This window comes from Saccoglossus kowalevskii, chromosome 13 (genome assembly GCF_978046115.1).
Source record: "Saccoglossus kowalevskii chromosome 13, keSacKowa6.1, whole genome shotgun sequence".
Lineage (NCBI taxonomy): Eukaryota > Metazoa > Hemichordata > Enteropneusta > Harrimaniidae > Saccoglossus > Saccoglossus kowalevskii.
This window is the reverse complement of record NC_140653.1, coordinates 7560113-7585454: the sequence shown is the minus strand read 5'-3', so window position 1 is coordinate 7585454 and position 25342 is coordinate 7560113. Positions and strand designations below refer to the sequence as shown.

Here is a 25342-nt window from a genome sequence, read left to right as displayed (position 1 = left end):
GAATTGTGATTGGGGAGGAAACTTTCAAGTTGTCACGTAACTGGAAGGAGATCCATCACTACAATAGATGAGTGTTTTTTTCGTATACGTTGTAGGGATCAATAAAGCACTGCTAACTGTCCCTCTCCCTTCTCCTTGAAAGAATTTGCTATAGTCCAAAGACACTCCGATTTATTAGAACAGTTACCAGACACAATAGATATTAAAAGAAACATACAAATTCAGAATAGCTAAGCAAAGCAAGCCGAGTGATTTTTTTAGTAGGAAATGAGACTCAAACTGCTGCTGAACATGAACTTTACTGTACAAATCTTCAAACAACTCATTATTGTGCAATGATCAATTTTTGTGAAATTATTTCAGTTTACATAATACAATTTAAAATCAACATTTTTTATTTGTAATAAAGTGTTTGGATACTGTGTACAGTAGTGTAAGGTATGTCAACTCTAGACAGGAGTTTATTGAGTACTTTATCAATAGCATGGCAAACCTGTTTCCACAAGAATACAGTGTTCTCCACGAGGGGTTTAAGAGGGGCGCAGCGCCCCTCTTCAATTTGTAGCGCCCCTCTATTTATCTTCAGCATCATCCTTTGTTTTTGGTAAACAGCTGTTTCACGAGTCCCGGAAGATGTCCCAACGACATTATTGAGAGACCTTTTATTATGAAATTGACAGGCGATAAAACAAAGAACTAAGAGACATATAGTGGCATAGGTGACAACTAGGACAATGGATTGGATGTCTGGGGAAAAACTGGCTGAATAAATAAACAAAAAACAATGACTAGATGCGTGAAGTGATTGTCACAAGTATTGTGTTAATCACGCAATGGGGGGGGGGGGAGTCAAAACAAGCTCCCTCATCATTCCTGAATTAGCTTAAATACTTAAGAACAGAAGAACCAACAACAATTTATTGGTCCAATTGCTTGTTACTTGCCTTTTATTGGTGAAAAGTAAAAAGAATCATAAAAAGAATCAGCAAAACAAAACATACGGTAAACACCGAAACATGGATGATACGGTATCTGATTTGACCTTCGTCCTCAGTACCCACAATGCAATCAACATAATGATCAATTTATTTACAGTCATCGGATTCGATTTTTTCTTTTTTCTTTTAAATGATAATTTTGTTATGTGAAAATATTTTTCTTCTTATTACTTGAGTTTTTTCAACTATTACAATATGTCAGTGAATTTATAAAATTGATGAAAATGAGAAATACTTGAAAGAAATTTAAAAGAAATGAATGAAAGGCTAGAATTTCACAACTTGTTCTATTACAGAGAGTAAAATGGATATTATTCATCTGTCCATGGAGCTAAAAATCTGTTTACCCCTCCATGATCTGTCAAAGTTGATATTATTTTACATCAAGTGGTTTAATTTATTCATCAAAATAATTCAAGAACATTAATATTGTATTTGTACACAGTATTTGAAGGTTGATGTAAATATATAAAAGTGCTAAGAATTTTCTTTGAAATGTTTGATTAGTATGCTAATCATATGCAAATTAGATATGCCAATTTTATGTAAATTAGCACCCCTCTTTAAATTTTATTTGTGGACAACACTGCTGATATACTCGTCTGTTTATACAAAGTTTTGAATGCCAGCAAATTTCCAGAGGGAGATGCCAGACTATGCAATCACTGCCTTGAAGTATTGGGTACAGTGGTTGATTATTTCAAAGATTATGATAATATTGTTTTCACCAACAACGTTGGCGAATCTAAAAACACACACACAAAGCCATTTCAAATCTGAAGTGAACGATATTTCGTTGGTCCATGCTGGATGAAACAGCGAAAGAGATTTTACTGAACTCACACCAGAATTAGTGCACAAAATAGTGGCATTAATAAATTTGTCCAAACCAGACAACACACCAACAATGAACAGTTGCTATTTATTTAAATGATGTGATTTGCAAGTACAATTCATACAACACCATGATTTGAAACATGTAACTCATTCAATTTGTAACATATGTTGAATAATGTAACATAATTTGTTACTCCAATACAAAAACCAAGCCACACTTTAGCAGTCTTGTTTTGAAATGTTTTGTTTGCAAATGTCCAGCTACCTTGTTGTTTTCAGTTGCATGAAAACAATGTGCAAAATTAATGAGCAAAGCTACATGCGCAAATAAAATGTGAATAAGGTGTAATGCAGTGCCATCGTACCCAATAAGCAATAATTTTGAGCTGTACTGTAACCGATCATTTGTCGCAACAAAAGTTTTGAAGTAATATAAAATGCCAGATAAACCAATAACAGGGATTGAACTTCGGAGTTGAGATGGCACTCATTTTCAAAGCAAAATTTTATAAAATTGCCTTAGCATTTAGGAATTGTATAGGAAAAATCAGTAGTTTTTGAAGAGCATCAAAGCAAACTTTATGGACATCAAGGCAATTGCCTATAATGCCTCTGTGAAGTTCAAGCCCTGCAATTTCATTCCTTATTCCTTTGTTGTATGTATTTTATTGTGCATGTTGAGAGAGATAATAAAAGCATTTCGCTGGTACTTACGCTTACCTCTTGGGAATCCCTCGCTTTCTTCGCTTCATCCTCATTGTAACGATTACAATTATACCAGGATGAACCATGTGGCTCCCAAGGGCCTAAACAAACCCAACAGAAATCAGCCTGCAATAAACAAGAACAGACAGATGGTACAGGGATGTAAAATAACATACATATAAACAGATATGTATGAATATCACAACTGGCATCTTTGAGAAGCAACTTACTTTACAGTTTTGATTTCTGCAAACCATATGGTTACATCCACCGTCTTTCTCTATAGTTACATGGCACTTAGGGCATTCTTTAGTATTAGCAGCAATCCAATTGGAAGTCTCACTGTCATCATCACATTTCTTTATCCATTTCCTCAACCACTACAATACAAATACAGAATACAATTGAATATAATATTGCACTGAAAGGTATACATTTAGGGTGCAAATGTAGCGTATCAATCTGATAATCTATTCACAACCACTATCATTTCTCTTCTTTTGACACATTGATCTGTATACTGTAAATGCATTAATTATTCACTGGGTTTTAATTTAGCTGATAAATAACATAGTTGAACTCTGGTGACCTTGCCCTTTGTCATATAATATAATTCCCTTTATCATAGTTTGTTTAAATATAAATATGCATTGTCATAATTAATTTTGAATACAAAAAAGTTTTGGGGTTGAACCAACAGTGGGGAATCAGTCTACCGAATGTCCTTAAAAGATGTAAATATCTTACAAAAACATTGGTGCCTTATTTGTTTAACTATTTTAAGGGACATAATTTCCAGCTTTATTCAAAGTAATTCACATATTTTAGTATAAAAACAAATGTCTCATTGCAAAAAAAAAAAGTGCTGCATTTAGATGTGAATAGATTCATAAAACATGCAAGATAACAGACAATTTTAGCTGGCTTTAGTCCAAGTATTTTGTACAGGTGTCTGTCAAAAATTAATGATTTACTGAGACAAATATGAACTGCCTCATTGTGTGACTACTGTATTATATGAAAAGTAAAAAAACACCCTTTATGAATTGCTATCATGTTGCAAGCTCTGCTTTGTATGCAAATCAACTTAAATAGTTAGTTGGTGTCCAGTGGAGGGAGAAGTCAACAGTACTGTTGCCTCCTGAGAATCTACATCTTCAAACACTGCAATCTTTGAAGTGCGTTTTTAAACTAGTATTATAAAAACTCTATCATTCTGTTCTAATAGCTGAAACATATTCCTGTGAGTTTTCATTTGTCGAATGAACTGTTTGTCAAATACAGAATACATATATTTTAGAATAATTTTCTTTTTAAAATGTGGATGAAATGTTTTGCTTTTAATGTATTTTTTATGTATTGTTTTTGATTTGATAACTTTGAACTAAACAGATTTTCTATTAGCTTCAGATCTTGATCAAAGTTAGGCACCCAGTTCATAGGAGTGCTTATATTGATTTTCTGACATCTTGTTTTCTGTAAAGATTTTATTGGTAGCTTTGCAAATGTGTATCAGACTGTGCAATCTCTCCACGAGTTGGTTTTGAAACCCAGTATGGGATTCTGAGATACATTACCAAGGATATTATTACAAGATAAATCATTTGCTTCATTGAACACATACAACAATGCATATTTCCACTGAGCTCAGTTACCTTTGATGTGTATCACCAGTGATCAGTCAAGTAGAAACAGTCAAAATATTTTATCAGATTTTCTCAATTTTTGCATATTTTCATACAGGACATCTGTTGTTCAAACTCAGGGAAGACTTTATACTGATGAATAAGGTGACCAAGTTTGATAAAGTTTGGAATAGAATTAGTAAAGTTATTATGCACACAATAACAATTATTAACGACGACGACAACGCCGGACAAAATTTTTCCCTTAATATACCCTTTCCCTTCCATCTTTGATGGTACAGGCAAGGTAAAGATCCACTAAATTAAATCTACATGTAAAATAACAACAAAACTCATTGTTTCTCGGTCAAATTTGTGCAACTAAAACACAGCGAATAGGTTTAGAGTATTAAAATAGTGAACTTAAATGTTGGGGAAAATAAATTGTTTCATAGTACACACCTTACACCGAACTGGATCATGCCAATTCTCCTGACAATTGAAACTAAAAGAAAAAATCAGAATTAGTGTACATCAAAAATAGTTGTGATCATGATCTAAATAGGAATAAACAAAGGTTCTATTGCTGATATCAACAAATAATAGTAACATAGCCACATAAATTGTAGATGACATACACAATTGTGTATGACTGAAAAAATCTTGTAACAATGTAACAATAAATTTCCTCCTAAATATCCCCCTAAGATTGTTGAATTAAATAAACAATACTTACCAGAATATGTGTCCACATGCACATGTCACAGGTTTTGCATCAACATAAATAACTTTAACAGCATTTGGACAGTCTGGCGCAGGGCACCATTTCATTAAACGGTTACATTCCACAAAGCTATTGGTGATAATATGTTGATATTTTAGTTTTACTTTACCATCTTTGACTAATTTCCTAACAAAGAAACAAGAAAAAACGAGTTAGGTAACTGCTAGGTAAACTGTGTCAGTAGCTGACAGTAGTGTCAGTCAGGTAAACATGTCATTTTCTATGGGTTCTCTCAAGACCTTACACAAAGCATTTCATGTTGTGATGAACAAGAAAATATAGGGTACTGTTTATAACAACCAAGAATTATTTGGACAGTCAGTCAGCAAGATTGCTTGCAACTTTACAAAACAGTTTGTATTCAATCATGACTTGACGGCTCTGTATCACTGACATGTGTACAGATAAGATCATTCCATTATCATACTAGATTTGGGTTAAGTGCAGTTTTTCAATATGAAAAGTGTTTATTAGAATATTCGAACAGGTTATTTTCATTTTCATTTTAACATTTCTTGGATTTCCAAACAATATAGATAAAACAAGAACTAAAGAATAGTAATTGAATATGTATACTATAATCACCCTATATTAGTGAAATATACACAGCACGCCATTTGTCAAATAGTGCTGCCAAGTCTACAACTAAGCAAAAGCCAAATGTTTTGCAAAGTTGTGAGCCATCTTGCTGAGTTTCGTATTTTTTTTTAGTTTGATCAAGATCCTGGCATAACTTTGATGTTGCAGCTGTCTAAAATTATCTAGATTTATTTTATCATCAAAATTTGGCTTTGCTATTCAAGGGAATGATTTTTTTACAAATTTTATGTTGGCAATTATTTATTTTATCAAATTATTTTCTTATTTTCATATGCCAATGACTGCATGTAGCTGTGAAAGCATGGAAAATCTTGTATTACTCTTGTATGGTTTTACAGTATTCAGATTTCCCTAGTCAGTCCCTAACTATAAATGTAATAAGAATACAATAGCACAGTTAGCCATTATTTTATACTTACATAACAGTAGCATCGTCTACTAAAATATCACAGGCATGGGCAGCACAGGATATAGTCTATAAAATAAAAGTTGTTTTGATTTGATTTGATTTGATTTAGAGTGCTGTACAATCTACTTTTGGTAACTATCAAAATGCAAATGTTTAACACACTTTTTTTAATTTAAAGCATGAAACAAGATACAACAAGTCATTGTCAATGACACGTCCCCGTTCCGTTCATATTTGAGTGACATATACATTCAAAGCAGATCATGACCAAAATGCACCTGCATATGTACAACACATTGTGCTAAATCTGAACAAAATCCATCCATGCATGACTGAGATCCGGTTCTGGAATTGTGAAAATACGTGATTTTGATGCATTTTCGGCCTTAAAATGGCCATCATTTCGCTATTGTTAAGCAGATCATGAAACAAAGGCACATATCTATTTGTGACATGATGTACCATGTGTGTGTGAAGTTTGAACTTGATCAATCCAGACATGTCTTGGATACGGATCCAGAACTGAATTCTTTAACAAAATGGCCGCCAGTCGGCCATTTCGAACTTGATCCGAAAAAAAAAAAGACGTGCATCAAGGTCCTATTATGTTTAATGTATGTACCAAATTTGAACAAAATCCATCCATGCATAACTGAGATACGGGTCCGGAATGGTGAAAATGTGCGATTTCAATGCATTTTCGGCCTTAAAGCGGCCGCCATTTGGCTATCGTTAATGAGATCATGATACAAATGCACATACATATTTGTGACATGATGTACCTTGTGTGTGTGAAGTTTGAACTCGATCAATCCAAGCATGTCTCGGATACGGATCCAGAACTGAATTCTTTAAAACAAAATGGCCGCCAGTCGGCTATTTCGAACTTGATCCGAAAAAAAAATGACGTGCATCAAGGTCCTATTATGTTTAATGTATGTACCAAGTTTGAATGAAATCCGTCCATGCATAACTGAGATCCGGGTCCGGAATGGTGAAAATGTGCGATTTCAATGCAGTTTCGGCCTTAAAGCGGCCGCCATTTGGCTATCGTTAATGAGATCATGAAACAAATACACATACATATTTGTGACATGATGTACCTTGTGTGTGTGAAGTTTGAACTTGATCAATCCAGACATGTCTCGGATACGGATCCAGAACTGAATTCTTTAAAACAAAATGGCCGCCAGTCGGCTATTTCGAACTTGATCCGAAAAAAAAAATGACGTGCATCAAGGTCCTATTATGTTTAATGTATGTACCAAATTTGAATGAAATCCGTCCATGCATAACTGAGATCCGGGTCCGGAATGGTGAAAATGTGCGATTTCAATGCATTTTCGGCCTTAAAGCGGCCGCCATTTGGCTATCGTTAATGAGATCATGAAACAAATGCACATACATATTTGTGACATGATGTACCTTGTGTGTGTGAAGTTTGAACTCGATCAATCCAAGCATGTCTCAGATACGGATCCAGAACTGAATTCTTTAAAACAAAATGGCCGCCAGTCGGCCATTTCGAACTCGATCCAAAAAAAAAAATGACGTGCATCAAGGTCCTATTATGTTTAATGTATGTACCAAATTTGAACAAAATCCGTCCATGCATAACTGAGATCCGGGTCCGGAATGGTGAAAATGTGCGATTTTGATGCATTTTCGGCCTTAAAATGGCCGCTATTCGGCTATCGTTAATCGGATCATGAAAAAAATGCATGTGCATATGTCCCATATAATGTGTGATGTATGAGTGAAGTTTGAACTCAATCGGTCCATGCATGTTCGAGATACAGGTGATCACGGACGCACGGACGCACGGAAGCACGGACGCACGGACGCACGGACGCACACAGGGCAAAACATAAGTCCCCGTTTTCGGACTGCGTCCGAACGGGGACTAATAAGTACTCTCGAACAGAATTTTCGGAAACAAAATGCATTTTAAATATATTTCACGAAAGAAATCAAGAAAAACTGAAAGCTGCTATTATTGGAAACAATGTCAATGTGACGCATTAAAAAACTGAAATAATAAAGAGGTGGAAAAAAAAGAAGTTATTCAAGCCTTACTTGTCCCATGCCTTCTTCCATGATTTTGGTAGTTAAATATTCTGTCCAGCATTCTACACAAAATTTATGACCACACTCCAAACCAGTCAAACACTACAAGAATTACAGTGAGTAAATACATCAGTTTTACAATCTTTCATGACTGACAGTACAACACAGCATTCTGATTGGTTAGTAGCATTCTTATCAAAACATCATATTAGGACATCACATTCACATTAATCATTTCACCACCAGTTCCCTCTTTTCATCACAAATTCACAAATAGTCCTGTTTATAGTTTGCACTTTCTTTCAGAACATTGCACAAAAATAGCGAAATGTTTTGATTAAAAATTAACTCAAATTTTGTCTGTTGGCTCCAAAATTAGGATTCATTTCCAGAAATGTTAAAGAATATAAAATAAATGCAGAAAAATTGGGCAAAGAAGTCTGGTGGCAAAAAGGTAAGGTGTTTGCGAGGACTAAAGCCAGTCAGTCACCAGAAAACAAAGATGACTTAACTTTTTAACCATCTTCGTCAGTTGCCATGTTTAATTATCAGTGTGTGATTCTATAAAACTATCCAATTTGAATCTACTTGAAATGCAATCTGATTAAAATCAGATCTTTTTTTTTTTAATTGCGCATACAGAAACTACACTAAGCAATACAATGAGCAAATCTGAGTGCCAACAGTTACCTAAGGTACTTGCAATTAAAATGACAGCAATATGATATTATTTTGAAATACAAATTTTAAATGATCAGTAATAGAAATATGTCTGGACCATCGACTATATCAACAGTAAAGATTGAAAATACAGCAGCAGTGTTCTCCACAAGGGTTTTAGGTGGGCGACCCACCCATCAAGTTTTACGGCCGCCTAGTAATTCTCAACACCCGCCCAACAGCGTACATCCAGCTGAAATTATTTGTAAAAAGCTTGCATTGTTCTTCCCAAGACTAAACAAAAGAGTAGTTGCCCAACCCTTTATTTTGCTATTGTTTCAAGAGTCCAAACATAAACAATGACCACTGGAAGTCTGCAAGCAGTTATCAAGTGTATTCATGGCGATGTGTCAATTGCCTAAATTCATTGTCGGCTGACATTGTTGCCACTTATTGCTCACAAAACGCAACTACAGTGGTTTCAATTTACAGCTGTATTTTTAATAATCGTCTTCCGACCACGAACGAAAGAAGTAAATACGAACGAAATGTATATGCACAGAAAATAAACAAATATATTAGCAGATTGCATGTAAACTCGAACAAAAATTAAAATTCTAGCCGTATTTACAACGTTCGCTCGATTTTCATCGTGAAAACAGCATGGAGAAGGCAAACTGATGCCCTTTTGGCCTACCCCATTCAACGACCGTCGGCCACCCACCGCTGTTGGCGCTGTAACGATTTAGTATTTAAATTGCATAGGGGAACAGTGCATTCTGGGTGTTCGTGTACTGATTAGTTTACCGCGAGTATTTGTAATTGAATAATATTTTAGTTATCTTTTCCACGTACTTTTTTCAATTTATCCATTTTTTATGTCTAATCTTTCGAGAACATATCAGATTCTTTTATTTTGCCGATTGCTAGCATTTTTTCTTGAATTCCAAAACAACGTGTGAAAACGCAACGTATCGTGACAGTACATGCGTAAATGCATCCTACCGTCTGTCGGCACGGGTGAGTACTGTTGCCACAAATAAAAATGTTATGGGTTTTGTTTTGACAAATCGTCTGTTTTGGCTTTGGGGGCAAATTACCTCGTATATTTTCTACATTATAACTCAATTATGTTTTTAACTTGCTCTTGGTCATTCGAATTGCATTTCATGAACGCAGAATAATTTGCGAATGTATAAATCACAGATTTCAAACTTTTTGCATTTCGTAAATATTGATAGTGACCAATCTGTTTGTATTTCAAAAAATTGTAACATGTTTCAATTAAATTAAAAAGAGAATAGTAAATAACTTAGTGTGTATTGCAGTTCATGTCATATATGCTAGAATGCTGTATGTAAATGATATGCAAATTAATATGCAAATTTATGCTAATTAGACCCACCAGCTATTTTGGATTGTGGAGAACACTGAGCAGTCAACACTGATTTGACATGTAGTCAAAATTTGGCACTGATAACATGTGTTAGGCAAACACAAAATATTATTTTCCAAATAGCAGCAGAATCATGCGGCAAATAAATGGAAGGGCAGACTTACTGATCACTTACCGAATGAGAAAAACTACTCAAACAAATTTCACATACTACTTCGGCAGCTGCTAATAGTGATGATGACCTTGTATTCATATGCGACTGAAACAGTAAAACAGTTTTACATTTAACAAATAAACTGAGTGTGACAAAATTATATTTGAATTGACACGAATGAAAATTTACAAAAGGTTTTCCATTAGCAAAATAATTACTAGTCAATTTACCAAATTTTGAGCAAATTTATCAAAGCTTCCAAATTACTTTGAACAGATTCAAAGAACCATTCAACAGGGGTCAGATCATTGAAGATTATTTACTGATATTAACACTTGAATGAATGCACAATAAAAACAAATGGAGTAAATCATATTGTACATAATGCCACAGTAGATAGTAATACAGTATAATTCACAACGCTTTTTGATCAGTGTGTACATCCATGCAAAAGAAACATCTCACACCTTTTTACTTGTGTCTGACAAAATATTGTGAAAATAAAAGAAAAAACGACAACACCAACTGAAAAAAACATGCTCAGGACCAGAAATTTGTGTTTTTATTATAGCTTTACTTTATAGCTAACAGCTGTACTCAACAGAACATGTGTAACATATCATTCATTGCATCAAACCAAATCATGAATATCAGCTTTGAGTGCTTCATTCAAGTAGTACATGTCATTTTTGAGTGTGTCAACAAATTAAAATAAAATTTTAACAGTGAATTTTCAAATATTTTCCTACAACTCAGTCCCAGCGCAGTTACAGACAGCTTTGCTATGTACTATGTCTTAAAGATCATCATGGGACTAGATTCTCACAATACACACAAAATAGTCCCACTAAGTTTCCAACTCATTGCTACGCAAGTCTCAAAATAATCATTTTTACTAAGGTTTGCCATTTGAGTGAATGCGTGCTAACTCTATTAGCATTATAATGCAATGCACTAGATATTCAACAGCAATTGTGTTCTGAGACTGCATATTATATTTATTTTTTTATTTGTCATACAGGAATTTATATGATTGAATAAAATAAATTGAAAGAAAATTACATCTTCTATTGATAATCAACATGTTCGTTAGTATTAGTCTCCAGTTCATGATAGTTTGACTCGGCTTGTTCAAATCACGCAACAATCTAAAGAAGCTCATAGCAAATTAGTCAGTAGCAAAGAATGTTATTGTTTGGGCAATTCTCAACTTACTCTAGTTTGTTTAGCTGATGATGATGTTCTATGTGGGTTAACAACATGTGCTTCTGCAAACAATTTTTCTTGATCTTCTCCATAATATCTTTCCATTAATTTTTCTTTATCCCATTTGAAATGATTCAATAAAATTCTAGTAATAGTAGCTGGTATCTGGATAAAAAATAAGACCAATTGTGGAATGTGTTAGACATAACTATCTAAATATAAAACAATTCATAGTGTAATGTGTGAGACATAACTTTCTAAATACAAGACAACTAAGTGTTGTACATTTTCATTCAGTTAAAGTTAAACTGTATGTTTATCAATTCTATTATACTTTCACAAACCAGTTTACCTTGGTGCCCTTTAAAATTATATATATTTTATTCTTATAGGGTAAAGCAGCTTTATCTAACTTGGCCTTTAAACATTTTAATAACAATGATATAATGTTTGAGTGTAAAATACAGAGTACCGTAAAATCTGTATTAGCTGGTTCCCTAGTAGCGACTTCGCACACATTCATGTGTAGATGATTTAATAGAAGCCGCATTCCCTCTGTTGCATTGTACCATTTTAATAGAAGCTGCTGCTTCTAATAAGGGTTTACCATACTTTTCAATAGTGGTAAATCAGTGAAAGTGATATTGCTTTGAATTAACAAGAGACAGGTTTTAAGAGTATTTAAAAATTACAATTTGAGGTAGTGTCATTTGCGTTCTTAAAAACAATGACTTCTACTAAAGTATGAAATTATCAAGTAGAGTTAAATGTCTATGCATATAGTAAGTGAAATGGAATATATAAATAGAAAGTTGAATAACAACTAAGGCATGCAATACTGGAATGATTTGATGAAATTTGAACCTTCTACTCAGGTATATTTTTATATAATTATAAGCAAAATATATAGCATTCACTGACAGTTTACTGTTTAAAGCTTAATTATTCACTGGCTTTTACTTTCACTTATTTAATACACAATGTAGCTGAATGATTTAAACTAAAAACCTAGTGAATATTCAAAGTCTATATTGTTTCTATCACATTTTAAATATTAAATATAATTAGTGAGTCCCTGCATCAAATCAGCTGAAATTAAACATAAGGAAATTTCTCCCTCTAGAATAATTTCACTTGACTTTGGTAGTGTTTTGAATTTATATGAATATTGTAATTTTTGAACGGGGCTCCAAGAGCAACTAGTTTATAGATCATGCTGTGACATACATTTGTAATTTTACTTTGCACTAATTTTAGACTGCTATGAATGTTTTTATAAAAACTATTTAAAAATTTTAGATACCAGTTGAAAAAAACTGGACCAATCACATATAGAATTCACAACTGTCAGCAAATCTTTGACCTGTCACAATTTCACTGCTATCTAAAATTAAATTTGTTTTACAATTTAAACATTCCTTACCAAATTGTAGTGATGCTGTTACTTTTAGTACTAATCAAGCAGTTCATGTAAAGCAGTTCAAATACATTGATAGGATTTCGTTCCACATATTTTAGCTGCAATTATTTGTTGTTTGGGTTGATGCATAAATTGACATGGTTGTTGATGTTTGCGAAATTTTGTCTTCATGAATTTATTTGGGAGATTATGAACAATAATATTTACTTAAAATAATCAAGACTGGAATATGATTGAATAATCAAGAGTGACAGCCATTTTAGTGTTAATTATCCAGTGCTGCAACAAATTTCATAACCACAATTTCATAAACAAGACCATGTTTATTTCATTTCACTTGCTTCAGCGCCAAATAAAATTTGTATTTGGGAAATCACAGAAAAGGCTACAAGATCATCATTAGAAGCTAATCTACAGGCATCTGAGAGATTACCTAAAGTGCTGAATATATAGAGCAGTTTGTGTTAACTTTCCCTTGCCCCAGACATGGACTTAGAGAGGCCCCAATGATGGCATTCATTCTTTAGCATGACATCCAAATGAAAGACAGGGATGCTTTAGAGGACTATGGTAAAACATATTTCAAAATTAGACACGTAATTGAACAAATTGAAATTAAAAAAATCAGTAGTAAGTAACACTACAAACGAGGTATGTATACAGTGTGGATTTGGAGATTGACAACATTCACAAAGACAGGAAACAAAATGTGGCAACTGTGACTCAGTTGCATTCAAAATATACATGCAATTGTATTACGTCCACAAACGAAAAACAATCAAACTATCTCCGGTTATCAAAATACACTGCATATAGCCAGCCAATGGTAGTCTGCTGTTGTATTTTATAAATCATATGTCACTGTTGAACAAAGGGCAGACGAGGTCAAATGAGCCAAAACAACTGCGTTTCGCATATCTTTTATGTCCACAGCATGTTATTAGTTGACTCCATGTAGCAAATAGCAGTGGATATCCCGGACAAAACTCATTTATAACGACGAAATAGAATATATAAACACAACGACGCTGTGTCGATTGCGACTCGAACTTGGTTGTCGCATGGAGGTTGTCGCCATCTTGAATTGCTGCCCTTTCTAACTTGCCGGACTCCCTTTCATTTTGGGATTAATTCCTAATATGTCGAGTGCTTTTGTGTGATTTTCATGAAACCAATAAATTATATACCTCTACAACCACATTCACTTCTTTTATACAATCTACCATGTGCTGGACGATTTTATCAGGAGTAAGAACTTCGAATGGGAATTCGTCCTCCCGATCGTGATGGTCAGTATGAACTGATGGTTCAGCCTCAATTCCCATGTCAAAATGATCGTCTTCCACACTACTGGACCCGGCCTCCGCCTCATCTTCGTCGTCATCATACAAGAAATCCTCGTCTGAGTCCATGGTTATTAAAATGATCAATAACAGTATTTATTTGCCGATAGATAGGTTCCGATCGTGTGTCTGGTCTGGCTTGTACACAACCCAACTCTGCTTGCCTGTACTATTCGCGTTTATCTAGATGACGTCATTTTCGGCTACACTATATACCAATGACACAATTTCTGAAAATAGACGTTACTTTATAAAGTTAATGGCCGGAAGGGTCATGAGTATAACGCGATGGTGTCCGTGAAATAACTCGTCTCCCGACAGCCTGACAATTGTGTCAAATCCCAGATAAAGTGAATGGTTTCCGAAGATGACGTCACCTTCGTGTGTCATTGTGCGTGTTGCATTATGGGAATATTCATTCGTTCTCGGCAGCTTGTCGGGATTGTCAGATGGTCATTTCATTTCGTATCATTAAAACCACACTGGAAGATTCACGCGTTTTTGTTTTGTTTAAAAATGTCCCATACTCAAATTGTTGATTTAGACACTTATCTGCTTTCAAATCTCGCATGATTTTTTTAGCATATGAAGCAATTTACCCAAGCTGCTAGTGAAAAATATTGAAGCGGAGAAAAATGATAGAGACAGCTGGGGTAGACGCAATTATGGTGAAATGCTAAAAACATCATGCGTCATTGACTCATTTTTTGTGCGAAAAGTAGTTTGGTGAGCATACTTTTTTTTTATTTGGACTTTATAGGTAACATAAAGCCATGCAGTAAAAGTCGAGGATAGCCGGTTGACATGTTTTAATGACAACCTGGGGAATTCAATACATTACAGGCTTACTAGCATGTTACTGCATATACACGCAAAGCCTTACGGGAGATATCCCCACGGGCTGACCCCCCACCCCCCCCCCCCCCATTGTACAAGCTGAAAAAACTGCAATATTACCGTTGCATTTTTCTTGTGGTCACAGTAATATCACTAATAAACATGAACATTTGTGCCATTTTTTGTGACATTTTAAACTCTTGTCTCTCGAAGTGTCTTTATTTCTTTTCCACAGAAGGCGTAATTATAAACAGGTTTTGACATTGCATGTTGCCATGCTATATTCAAGGGCGGAAGAAAGCTCCAACATTTTCAATGATACAATTGACCCATAGAGGGCGCTTCTTTATCCGGGGCGGCTAAGTGTTCTTAGATATTATACCACTGGATTATATAATATTGTACATGTACATCCATTGTTAAAGATGAATGTGTTTGCGATTGTATCTCGACAAAACAATGTTGTATGATTTTGCTACCTAAAGGGGTATTTTTATGGAAAACTATATTCCATTTTTATCAAAATATGCAATATAGAAACACATGTTAACATCTAAAAAGACTTGTTGTTCGTAAAACTTCGTCAACCCTATCTATTTTCAAATTATATTCATGAAATTTAATTCCTCACCTCTTGACCCCTTGGCTATAATTATGTAAATTCTTTATAAAACTACTCCCTGAAATGTTAACGTGGCAGTCTAGCGATATTTACGTCATTTTAGGTAAAGACACACATGCACAATCTGGATAGCAAATACATTCCGAGAAGACATGATTTATATTATTGATAATGTAGCAAGAATTTATGTAAATATGAATGAGAAACCATTTTTACGATTTAATCACCGAAAAGCTGTATTTATTTGATTGATTCGAATATAAAATGTGTGAGCTCGGGATTATACAATATTTTTGAGTCATTGTCACATCTCTCCCATAACTGTGAATGTGGATAGACTACTGGCTGTCGACAGCTCAATTTGGCAGATAAGTGTATCATATATGTGGTTGACAACGGTCACAGTAGATGGGAGTCTTGACACGAGTTTTCGTTTTGGTTTCAATCGAGTGTGGTCTTTCTTTTCAAAACAAAACTTTGTTTTCAAGTGGTTTGTTCCCTTTTCAAATGGAATCCAGTATAAATTACATACACCATGATGGTTTTAAACCGAGATGTTTTCTCAGAGCTAGCAAATATTGGATTACTAGTACTTGTATAGTGTTATTCGGGTAATGTTTATGTGCCCGTCTTTAAAAGGGTATTTCGATTCCAACTCTATCTACGTAAATATTGGTTTGAATTATTATAATATCATATAATATGAGGTCCTGGGGGACATCCTGAATTTTGTGGACGTTGCTTACGTATTTCTCCTGGACTTATAACAAAATAAACGATAATGTCTGGCTTCAGATTTCATTCTTTGGATTCTCGTCTGTGACATGATATAACAAATGTATCACAGCATTAGCATATACCTAGTTTTAGAGGGTCTATGATCATAGCAGGCAAATATATGGTATGTGTTTTTTTTAAATTATTTAAAGGGCGCGAGATATATGAGTTTCATATAAACATGATGGCGACTTTAACTGTTGCGCAGATCAATGAGTACAAACTGAGACGTTACCAAGCTTTAACTAGGTATTTGTATGTGATTGGACGGTATCGAAGGAGTCGCCGTCGGTATTCAGTGTAAGTCGCGCCCAGGTCAAATCTCATACACGTGATTTCCAGTTGAAGTGCGCATTGGATTGTGGGACAATCAATGTTTATCAACACAAGGGTCGCACATGCGCAGCGCGACGACCACCACCCTTTAATAAATTCTCTCACTACTAGTACATTGTATATCGATTATATTATTTTAATTATAATTATTGACACGTTTCTCTGAGTATAAGTAGTCACACAAACAGTTTAATTTTAAGTCAGTGAATTGTTAGCCCCTGGTACGAAAACAAATACAATCATACGTATATAGTGTTTGTGGGCAATTATTTATAAGACTTTTCTTACTGCAAAATCAACATACAATTGAGCAGGACTGTTTATTGTTTTTTACAAGGTGACCTGGACCCCTGTAGCCCACTTAAACTTGGCCCTGTATATCTTTCACTATTCAATAAGATATTATATCACTCTTGGTCATGTGACCCATTGCTCTGGCCGTTGATTTACACACTTTTTTTCATAAGCAGAATATAATTTCCATAGTTGTATTCATATGACGAGTGTAACAGCTACAGTTAAATGTACATAGCTTGCAGACCGGCATTGTCTTAGCCACGTAACTGAGACAGTACATAGCTTGCAAACCGGCATTGTCTTAGCTACGTAACTGAGACATATTTTGTAAATTAGCTGCGCAGCTTTGGTCAAAGTGCCACATCTGGAGGTGGCTAAGAGACACAGTTCTTTCTCAACTATTAAAAAGTTGGCCAAGGAATGGGTCCGACCAGTCATTCAGTGTTGAATAAAATAGGAAACCTGAACTTAGAAGGTTCATTTCAATGTCAAGTGGTAACTTTGAATTATTCATACGCCAATGACAAAGTGTACAATATATCTTTTGTATTTATGTAAATTAATAAACGTTCAGCACTGTGTACTGCAGCTCATCGCCGAATCTTTCACTTTGTTCGTTTTTTCGCGGTATAATTATAAATAATTGTCTGATATAACGCTAGAGATAATCGTCGGATCACTTCATCAAATGTATTTGCCACGAAATACGCAACAAAGATTAAACGTGTGGTGGCGCCCTTTACGAAGTAGGGATTCGTATTTTCAGACTTTCAAAGCGAAGCTGAAACGATTGTGTGATTTCTCCGGATCAAACTTCACCTGATAGACTGGAATGCCGTATATTTAATTATTTTGTCTGATATGAAGCCAAAACACAGTTACATTTTACCTTCTTGATTATCCACACATTCAACGTATGTACGGGGAATACGCAACGTATTGTATATTCACACATTCGGAACATACTGATACGTAAATATACACAGCAGTATATTTACGCAGACCGGAAGTATACAGTGCGCACATTAACGTACACCTAATCACCGTCCCTCATCTCGGTGTTGAGGGACGGTGACCTAATGCAGAACAATGCTGTCTAACGTATTCCTACGTATACGTAGTACTGTGGAATACTTTATTTTCGCTGGAATTAATTTTCGCTGAAAAGGCTTTTTGGGGGTTTTGCTTGGAATTTATTTTCACTGATTTTTCATGAGTTTAATGTGAAATATAGGAAAAAAAGTATATTCACTGGATTTTATTTTCACGGAATCATCCCTTCAGCGAAAATAAATTCCAAGCGAAAATAAAGTATTCTACAGTATATACGAACACGTGATAAACCACTGCACAGAGTTAATACTGACGCAGATCGACGTATACGTAGCGTATACGGTCACGCAATAAACCAGTGCACACAATTAACATCGGCGTAGATCTACGTATATTTTGCGTATACTTGGCATATTTAAAGCGCATGCTATTGGCTGATTATTCAGGAACATTTGCATACAGGTCACATATTTTAGGTCATGCTTCATTTCCGGTTAATCATTCACGTAGTAATTTGGTTCTTGGGCGCCGCACGTGCTTGTAATTTTTCTAGGTACTAGTATTTTGTTAAGAAATAAAGTATCGATAGTATTACTCGTGTTCGCTACCGCAACACATTTATTTATAAACACAATACAACAACCTAACAATATCACGAGCTCCTGTTATAGTCATATACATGTAAAGATAAAGAAATGGTTATTGCCACACCCATGGCCATCCCAGTGATCATACGTTTTTTTTTTATGAACACAGGACCAGCAACGAGGCATTAACCCTTTCTTTATCTGTAAGTTACAAGTGACTGTTCTCCCGTGACTTGCATCAGACTAGATCGCATGCCACAGGAAATTAAACGTGGGAGGTGATTCACAATGACATATTTGGCCACTCGATGTTCAACACAAGTAGGATCAGGGCAACGTGAACAGTTCATAATCGGAAATAACGTTTACAGTAGATCTACGGTCAACGATAACACATTGCAAATAATGCAATTTCGTGTTAATTAATATTGAGGAGTTGTTTTTGGGTAATTGCAAAGGTGGGAATAAAAGACATACATTTGTGATTCAAGTGATTTAGTATTTATTTGTAATTAACAATACACACACAAGTACACAAATCTTCCTCGACATACATAAATAAATCATATGAGGTTTTAATTCCAATTTAATTGAAGGTGAAAAATAAGTTCATTTCAAGTGGTTTAAATTTAGTAGAATTCTTTAACAGAAATAACGAAATTCAACAATTAATGCATTTAAAGTCAAGTAATTTATAAATTCAATGAAACAAAAGAAATAAAATTCCAGTTATAAGCTAAAAATATTGAAAGGGTTTGGGTTTGGGTAGGAATCAGAAAAAATCACGCTGGTCATCAAAACTTAGGGCAATCACGTGGGGTTTGACAGGTACATGGTGGTCCTACTTAATTCTGGAGCATGCGGATCGGTTGTCTCCTTGCCACTCGGTTGTCTTAATCCAAAATCAAGTCGTTCAGTGCCATGACCTGAATGTCGGAGACCTCACAATGAACATTCCTTTCCGATCTTCTTCGCCGTCTTCCTCATCTGACATCATAAGGTCCACAACTTTCGTCACCATCTCCCACATCTCTTGTTCTTCCTCTTTAACCTCTTTTCCCGACATTCCGTCACCTGCAATGATAGAAATGTTATTTATAACTAACACTATATTTATTATTACTGCTATTTTAACAAGCTTGAATAAAACGAATTCAAAATTATAAAAACTATAAATTAACACTTACTCATCTCCTCCTTGGTTCTTTATTTGTTTTTTCCAAGCTGTATAAAAACACTCTCGTCTTTCACTGTCATTTTCTGGTAACAGTATCTAAAATAGAATATGTAACAGTTTAATTGAGATTTGTCAAGCAAATTTGAATAGGAAAAGGTGTTGTATTATAATGTTTGGTGACCTGGACAGTTTTTACTCAATATATTACCGACTCAACAGTGGGCAATGAGATTCAAACCTACCTCCCCCTCGAAATCAAAATGTGCTAATCATTGTAGTAATAACTTATGTATTTTATATTTAAATTTATAGGGGTGAAAAATGTGTTAAGAAAACGCAAGCCAATCACCAAGAATAAAAAATGCACGCGAGCTGTAGCTGGAACAAACGTTGACACATTCAAGAAAAAATAAAAAAAAATATAAATAAGACAGCGTGAAAAAAATTAATTGCAATGGTCATATCCCGTGATTTCAAATGTTTGCCTCAAATATTATGCCACATAAAACTGTTGTTAAAATGCAAGTTGGTATGAAGTATTAGTGCTATATGACCACATCCACCCACACTTGCTTACAGGAAGTCAGTAGAAGACAAAAGATTTGTTCGTTAGTGTGGGGAAACGTTGGTCAGCGTGGGGGGGGGGGGGAACAGAGGTGTTAATCCGAAAATTCATTGTCTGTTCTTGTTTGTGATTGGTTCAGGCAACGTTTCAAGGATCGCGTCGTAGCTCCTTCGTTGGTAGTGGGAGCGTGTAAATGGTGAGAGCCGGGTTACCACGAAAGTTGGGTTACCGCTATCGCCATTTATACACTAGCATATTTTATTTAATAAAAAAATAAAACAAGAGACTGTATGCAAGTCTAACGCCCACTTTACACTAGCCTGTATCGGTTAATTGCTGAACAGCCTGAGCTCTTTGTCAATTTGAGTAGAGCCCTTTGAAAACAATGAAAGATCAGACAAAAGCATGGAACAACGGACATCATATGATATAACCAGGCCAACATGAATTACTAGTAATTTGGGTGAGGAGGTCAATTGATTAGATCGGACATCAATTTTCGACTTTCGCATACTTGCGTTTTTTCTGACACATAAAATAAAATTGCGTATATAGCGATTTACAGGCTGTAATCAAAATCGATGCACTGAATACAAGTTATAATAGTTACAATGAAATGGTATGAACTAAGTGTGAAAAATTGAACAGCGACTTTTCTATGCGTGTTTGAAATGACACAGCTAGACACGCTACATCGACTGAAAGTTAAACACAACTTACACAAATACTGCAGGGTCAATCCGGACACGCTGATTTTCAGAACTTCTAAAAGGGTTGGTATCATTCTCTTGTGGTGACTTGGTGTCGGTTTTTAAAATAGCACGCGTTTTTCTGTCTGTTTTGATGTAGCCATGACTTCCTTGCGCAAACGATTTACTGTTGTAACTAAAGATCGCATAATGTTGGTGATCCGAGATGCTTGAAGACTGTGGGCGAGATCTATCAAAACTTCCGAATAAACTTTGACTTGGTGAAGATGAGATGGGGATTGAGATCAGCCTGAACGTCAGACAATCGACAACTACGATGGAAATGGGACATCTTGTTCCTGGATTAATGCAACAATTACGTAACTGATTTCAAAAGGGCTCATCACTTCAGTCACGTTAGCGTATATAGCATTTTGTTAGTAGGGGTGTGCGATTGCGAAATTCGACATTTCACAGTTTCATCATGTTCGATTATTATTTTATTTCCACCAGTAATATAGATATTTGTTATTTTACTATTCTGTACGTACTAAAAACGTAGTGTTTGATTTGTTAGTGACGACGGTTCCAACTCAGCCCATAATGATAACGTCCAACCAGTGTATTGCGCCCTCATTATTTTGGACAGTGTGAATTCTACGGACGCCTGTTCGCGCAAAGAGTTGTGGGACACAAAGATGAAATGAATATATATATATACCCGAACGAGAGACTGCACCATTGGAGTATCTCTCACGTATACCATAGACTATGGAAAACGGAAAATTTCTAGTAAAATGTATTTAGGAATTCAAATGATAGTAAGAGACAAACATTTATTTAAATTTATAAATGAAACCTGATAACAAAATACAAGTTTACAGACAGATTCGGAAAAGAATCGTCGTGATCTAAGTATAAATAGGCTTCTAAACAATATGAATTATTTCTTTGCAATTCTTGCTGCAGTAAACAGTAGATGTGTGTGGCTATGAATATCACTGCAGTTATTCAATGTTGTATTTATGACAATAATTAAAGATAAAATTAAGATTTTGTTGAATAAAGGTACCAAAAAAAAAACATGAACCGGTAAACCGTTGCGCTGCTAAGCATAAATAACTGATGTCAATCGATGTCACGTGATGTGAATGCACTAAAACATGAATCGTCAGTCTAGTTTTCACAAACATTTACACAGTTCCTAATATGTTGCCAAGTACCACATAGCAGGTTCAACCATAGACTGTCTATGGTTCAACGAAGACAATGAGAATTGTGTTCGCAAATCTGAAACGTCACTGCAAAGAGTACTAGCCAGAAATATCCATAGTTGTTTTAAATGAAAATGCGATGTTTAGCGTTGTTCACTGTATGTGTTCCGAGTGTATGTGGTGATATCACAGTCACTCTACTAGTAGAGTGACTGTGGTGATATAGATCGTATTCTGAAAATAACGCAGCGTACGATGGTAAATGGAATAAAAATGAAACTCCGTAATCAAACGATCCCTAGAAATTGCGATGACAGCAAATTCGACCAATTTTGTTACATGTGTCTCAGTGAGAATTCATTTCACTTTCTTGGTATGGACTTTGTGGCTATTCTTACCAAAATGCCGATCGGCCAACATTCACGTGTTTGAGACCACAAGCCGGCCCCGAGAAACACGCACACGACCCGAATGGAAAGTATTTTAACACTCGCCAAAATATTCACAACTGTATTGTTCGCATTCATTCAGACTTGCGAATGATATTGCAATTAATCAACGTATACTCTATTGTGCAATTTCCTGTCTTGTGTTCGAATTCACCAGTGTATAGTGAGACAAATGAAGACGTCACGTTAATATCAAAGTGATGGTACACTTCAGTCAGGAAATGTTTTTTTTTTTTTTTTTTTTTTTAGAAATTAGTAACAACCGTTTCTAAATTGTACCTGTACATAGCCATTTCTCAATTACATGTACTCGGCAAAACAGGAGACGTTTTTAGATCGATTTAAGACGCCATGCGAGTCGACAGTTCCGGTAATTATTTATAAGTACTGGCGGCCGCGATCCCAAATAAAACCGGACAATTCCACGCGCACAGTATACTCCACGTATGCGTAAATATACAGACTTCGTAAAACAACGTTAACTGTACTACGAGAATGCATGTAAAATACGTACGTATACGCTGCGTGCCACCCAAGGCGGGCATGTGTGAAAGAAACCATAAAAATACGTAGCGCATATGTACGTATATTCAACGATTTGTATACGTAATCATATCTGCGTATACTAAACGTATACCGTGAATATACACAAAATGTATATCTGCGTATACAATCGTATGTCAACGATTTTGCCCAGTGTATAGTGTATTAATAAGTTATTACGATCATATTTACACGTTCTATTTATACTTGAATTGCTTTAAAACACACCATGACACGCTCCATGACAACCCCAAAAAGCATATCGACAGATACCCAGCCGTGTTGTCGCAATAACTGACGATCGCCAATAATCTGCTCCATGCAAACTCACATACAATATAACACTTTGGCTTATTTCACTTTGAATTGTTACAAACTAGAATGAAGAAGTAACACATCGATGAGAATCCCTCTGACCTGGTCCTTCTTCCCCTCCAACGTTAAGTTTTAATAGTTTTACCCCAACAAAATACTTCCAACGTGTATCTATTTTTATATTCAAATGTTGGATCGTTTCATTGTTCTACTCTTCAGCTGGAAATAAATATAGGAAGGTGAATCATAAACTCTCTTTCAGGGGGTCTATGGGCGAATTAAGGATTTTGGTCTGGTTAACAATTGCAATGAAATCGAGCTAGTAACCATGCTTTGCATATTTACCTTGCTGGATTTGTGAATTTAAAAACCGACAGGCACGAGACTAGAACATTGCCCTACACAAATGCTTGCATACTATAACCATACATTTATAATCGATGATGCATATAGCAAATTATTTACACTAAAAAACAAACTTGATAGTCACATGATATATGATAATAGTTGCGTTCACGCACAGCTCCTTAGCACGGGCTAAGAGGTCAAATTCCTTAGCCCGTGCTAAGAAAACGTGCGTGAACGCTTAGCACGGGCTAAGGAATGCTAAGTACGGGTTAAATCTGATCCGAATTTAAGACGCGGTCTGGACCTTAGCACGGGCTAACGAAGTATGCGCGAACGCTTAGCCCAGGGCTAAGCGCCCTCTGCGGCGACCTTTGGGTGTGAAAATTGTCCCATGTTCGTATAACGACACTATTCCACCAGTCATTACTCCGCACTCGCTTCCACACTAATCGGGTCACTGTAGTAGTAGAGCGTACAGCAGCTCCAATCGTAGACAAAAAAAAATTGGTTCGCTGTCTGCGACATGCATTAATAAAACGCTGTATTCTGTTACGCCCGTTGTATACTGTTTATGTGCATCCAAATAAGTTGGGTCAGTCTTCTCTCGCGTTCCTGTGCACGTCGCTTCAAAATTAGAACGAAACATGCCAGCAGCAGAAATAGAACCTAGCGCGTGTCATCCATTTTTCGTTCGTAAATAGCGGCTTACCAAAGGTCACCGACTAATGGCACCCCTTAGCCCGTGCTAACGACTGGCCCTCCCTGTGCGTGGACGCAATTGGGTCTAGCCAAAATGCAAATATGCTAGATAAGCCTAAATCAGCTTAAATCTTAGTTCGTGTAACGTGAACACAACTAATGTACTGAAGAAAAATATGCCTTTGTCATGCGTACATGGTAATCTAAATATGGATCAAAAGGGAAAGACAACGACAATCAATCACTGTGTAAAATTGTAGCCCTGTGCTTCGCGCCATGATTTACCCCCAGTCTCAGCCTGCACTTTGAAATGTTGTTGCCCAAAGCCATTAAATCATGCAATTTTACATCTTTGGGTAGTTTGGATTTGCATATGCTAGCCTAATGGTCCCAAAAAACCATCTAGGCAGATTAGCACAGCTTGCTGGAAACAAGTCTACCCTTGGCATGAAAAATGGACATTTAAGACAGAGCGGCGCTGACCTCCTGTGTGTGGCACTGGCGCTTGTTATGTGCAGCAGCAGTAGTAGTGCCACGCGTGCATTGGACACAGAGTCAGGTGCCCCCCCCCCCCCCGTTGAACTGGTAGCAGGTATTAACCATGTGGATGTGTAAGGAGACAGCTGGTTA

General features: G+C 35.7%; 1 protein-coding gene across 2 annotated transcripts in view; it reads right to left on the bottom strand.

Annotated features, from left to right (window-relative positions):
• LOC100370516 (E3 ubiquitin-protein ligase arih1-like) overlaps window positions 1-14589 on the bottom strand; it is a 28017-nt gene extending 13428 nt beyond the window's left edge. Inside the window, exons 1-9 of one of the 2 annotated variants that reach the window (XM_006818883.3) lie at window positions 14049-14589; window positions 11451-11606; window positions 10257-10340; window positions 8035-8127; window positions 5969-6024; window positions 4902-5075; window positions 4628-4670; window positions 2771-2920; window positions 2550-2666 (exon numbers count right to left, since the gene is read on the bottom strand). In XM_006818883.3, coding sequence (XP_006818946.1) covers window positions 2550-2666; window positions 2771-2920; window positions 4628-4670; window positions 4902-5075; window positions 5969-6024; window positions 8035-8127; window positions 10257-10340; window positions 11451-11606; window positions 14049-14273 — 1098 coding nt within the window. In that variant the 5' untranslated portion in view covers window positions 14274-14589. The remainder of the gene's footprint in view (window positions 1-2549; window positions 2667-2770; window positions 2921-4627; window positions 4671-4901; window positions 5076-5968; window positions 6025-8034; window positions 8128-10256; window positions 10341-11450; window positions 11607-14048) is intronic. The other variant, XM_002736697.4, reaches the window with a different exon arrangement.
• Window positions 14590-25342: the final 10753 nt, after the last annotated feature.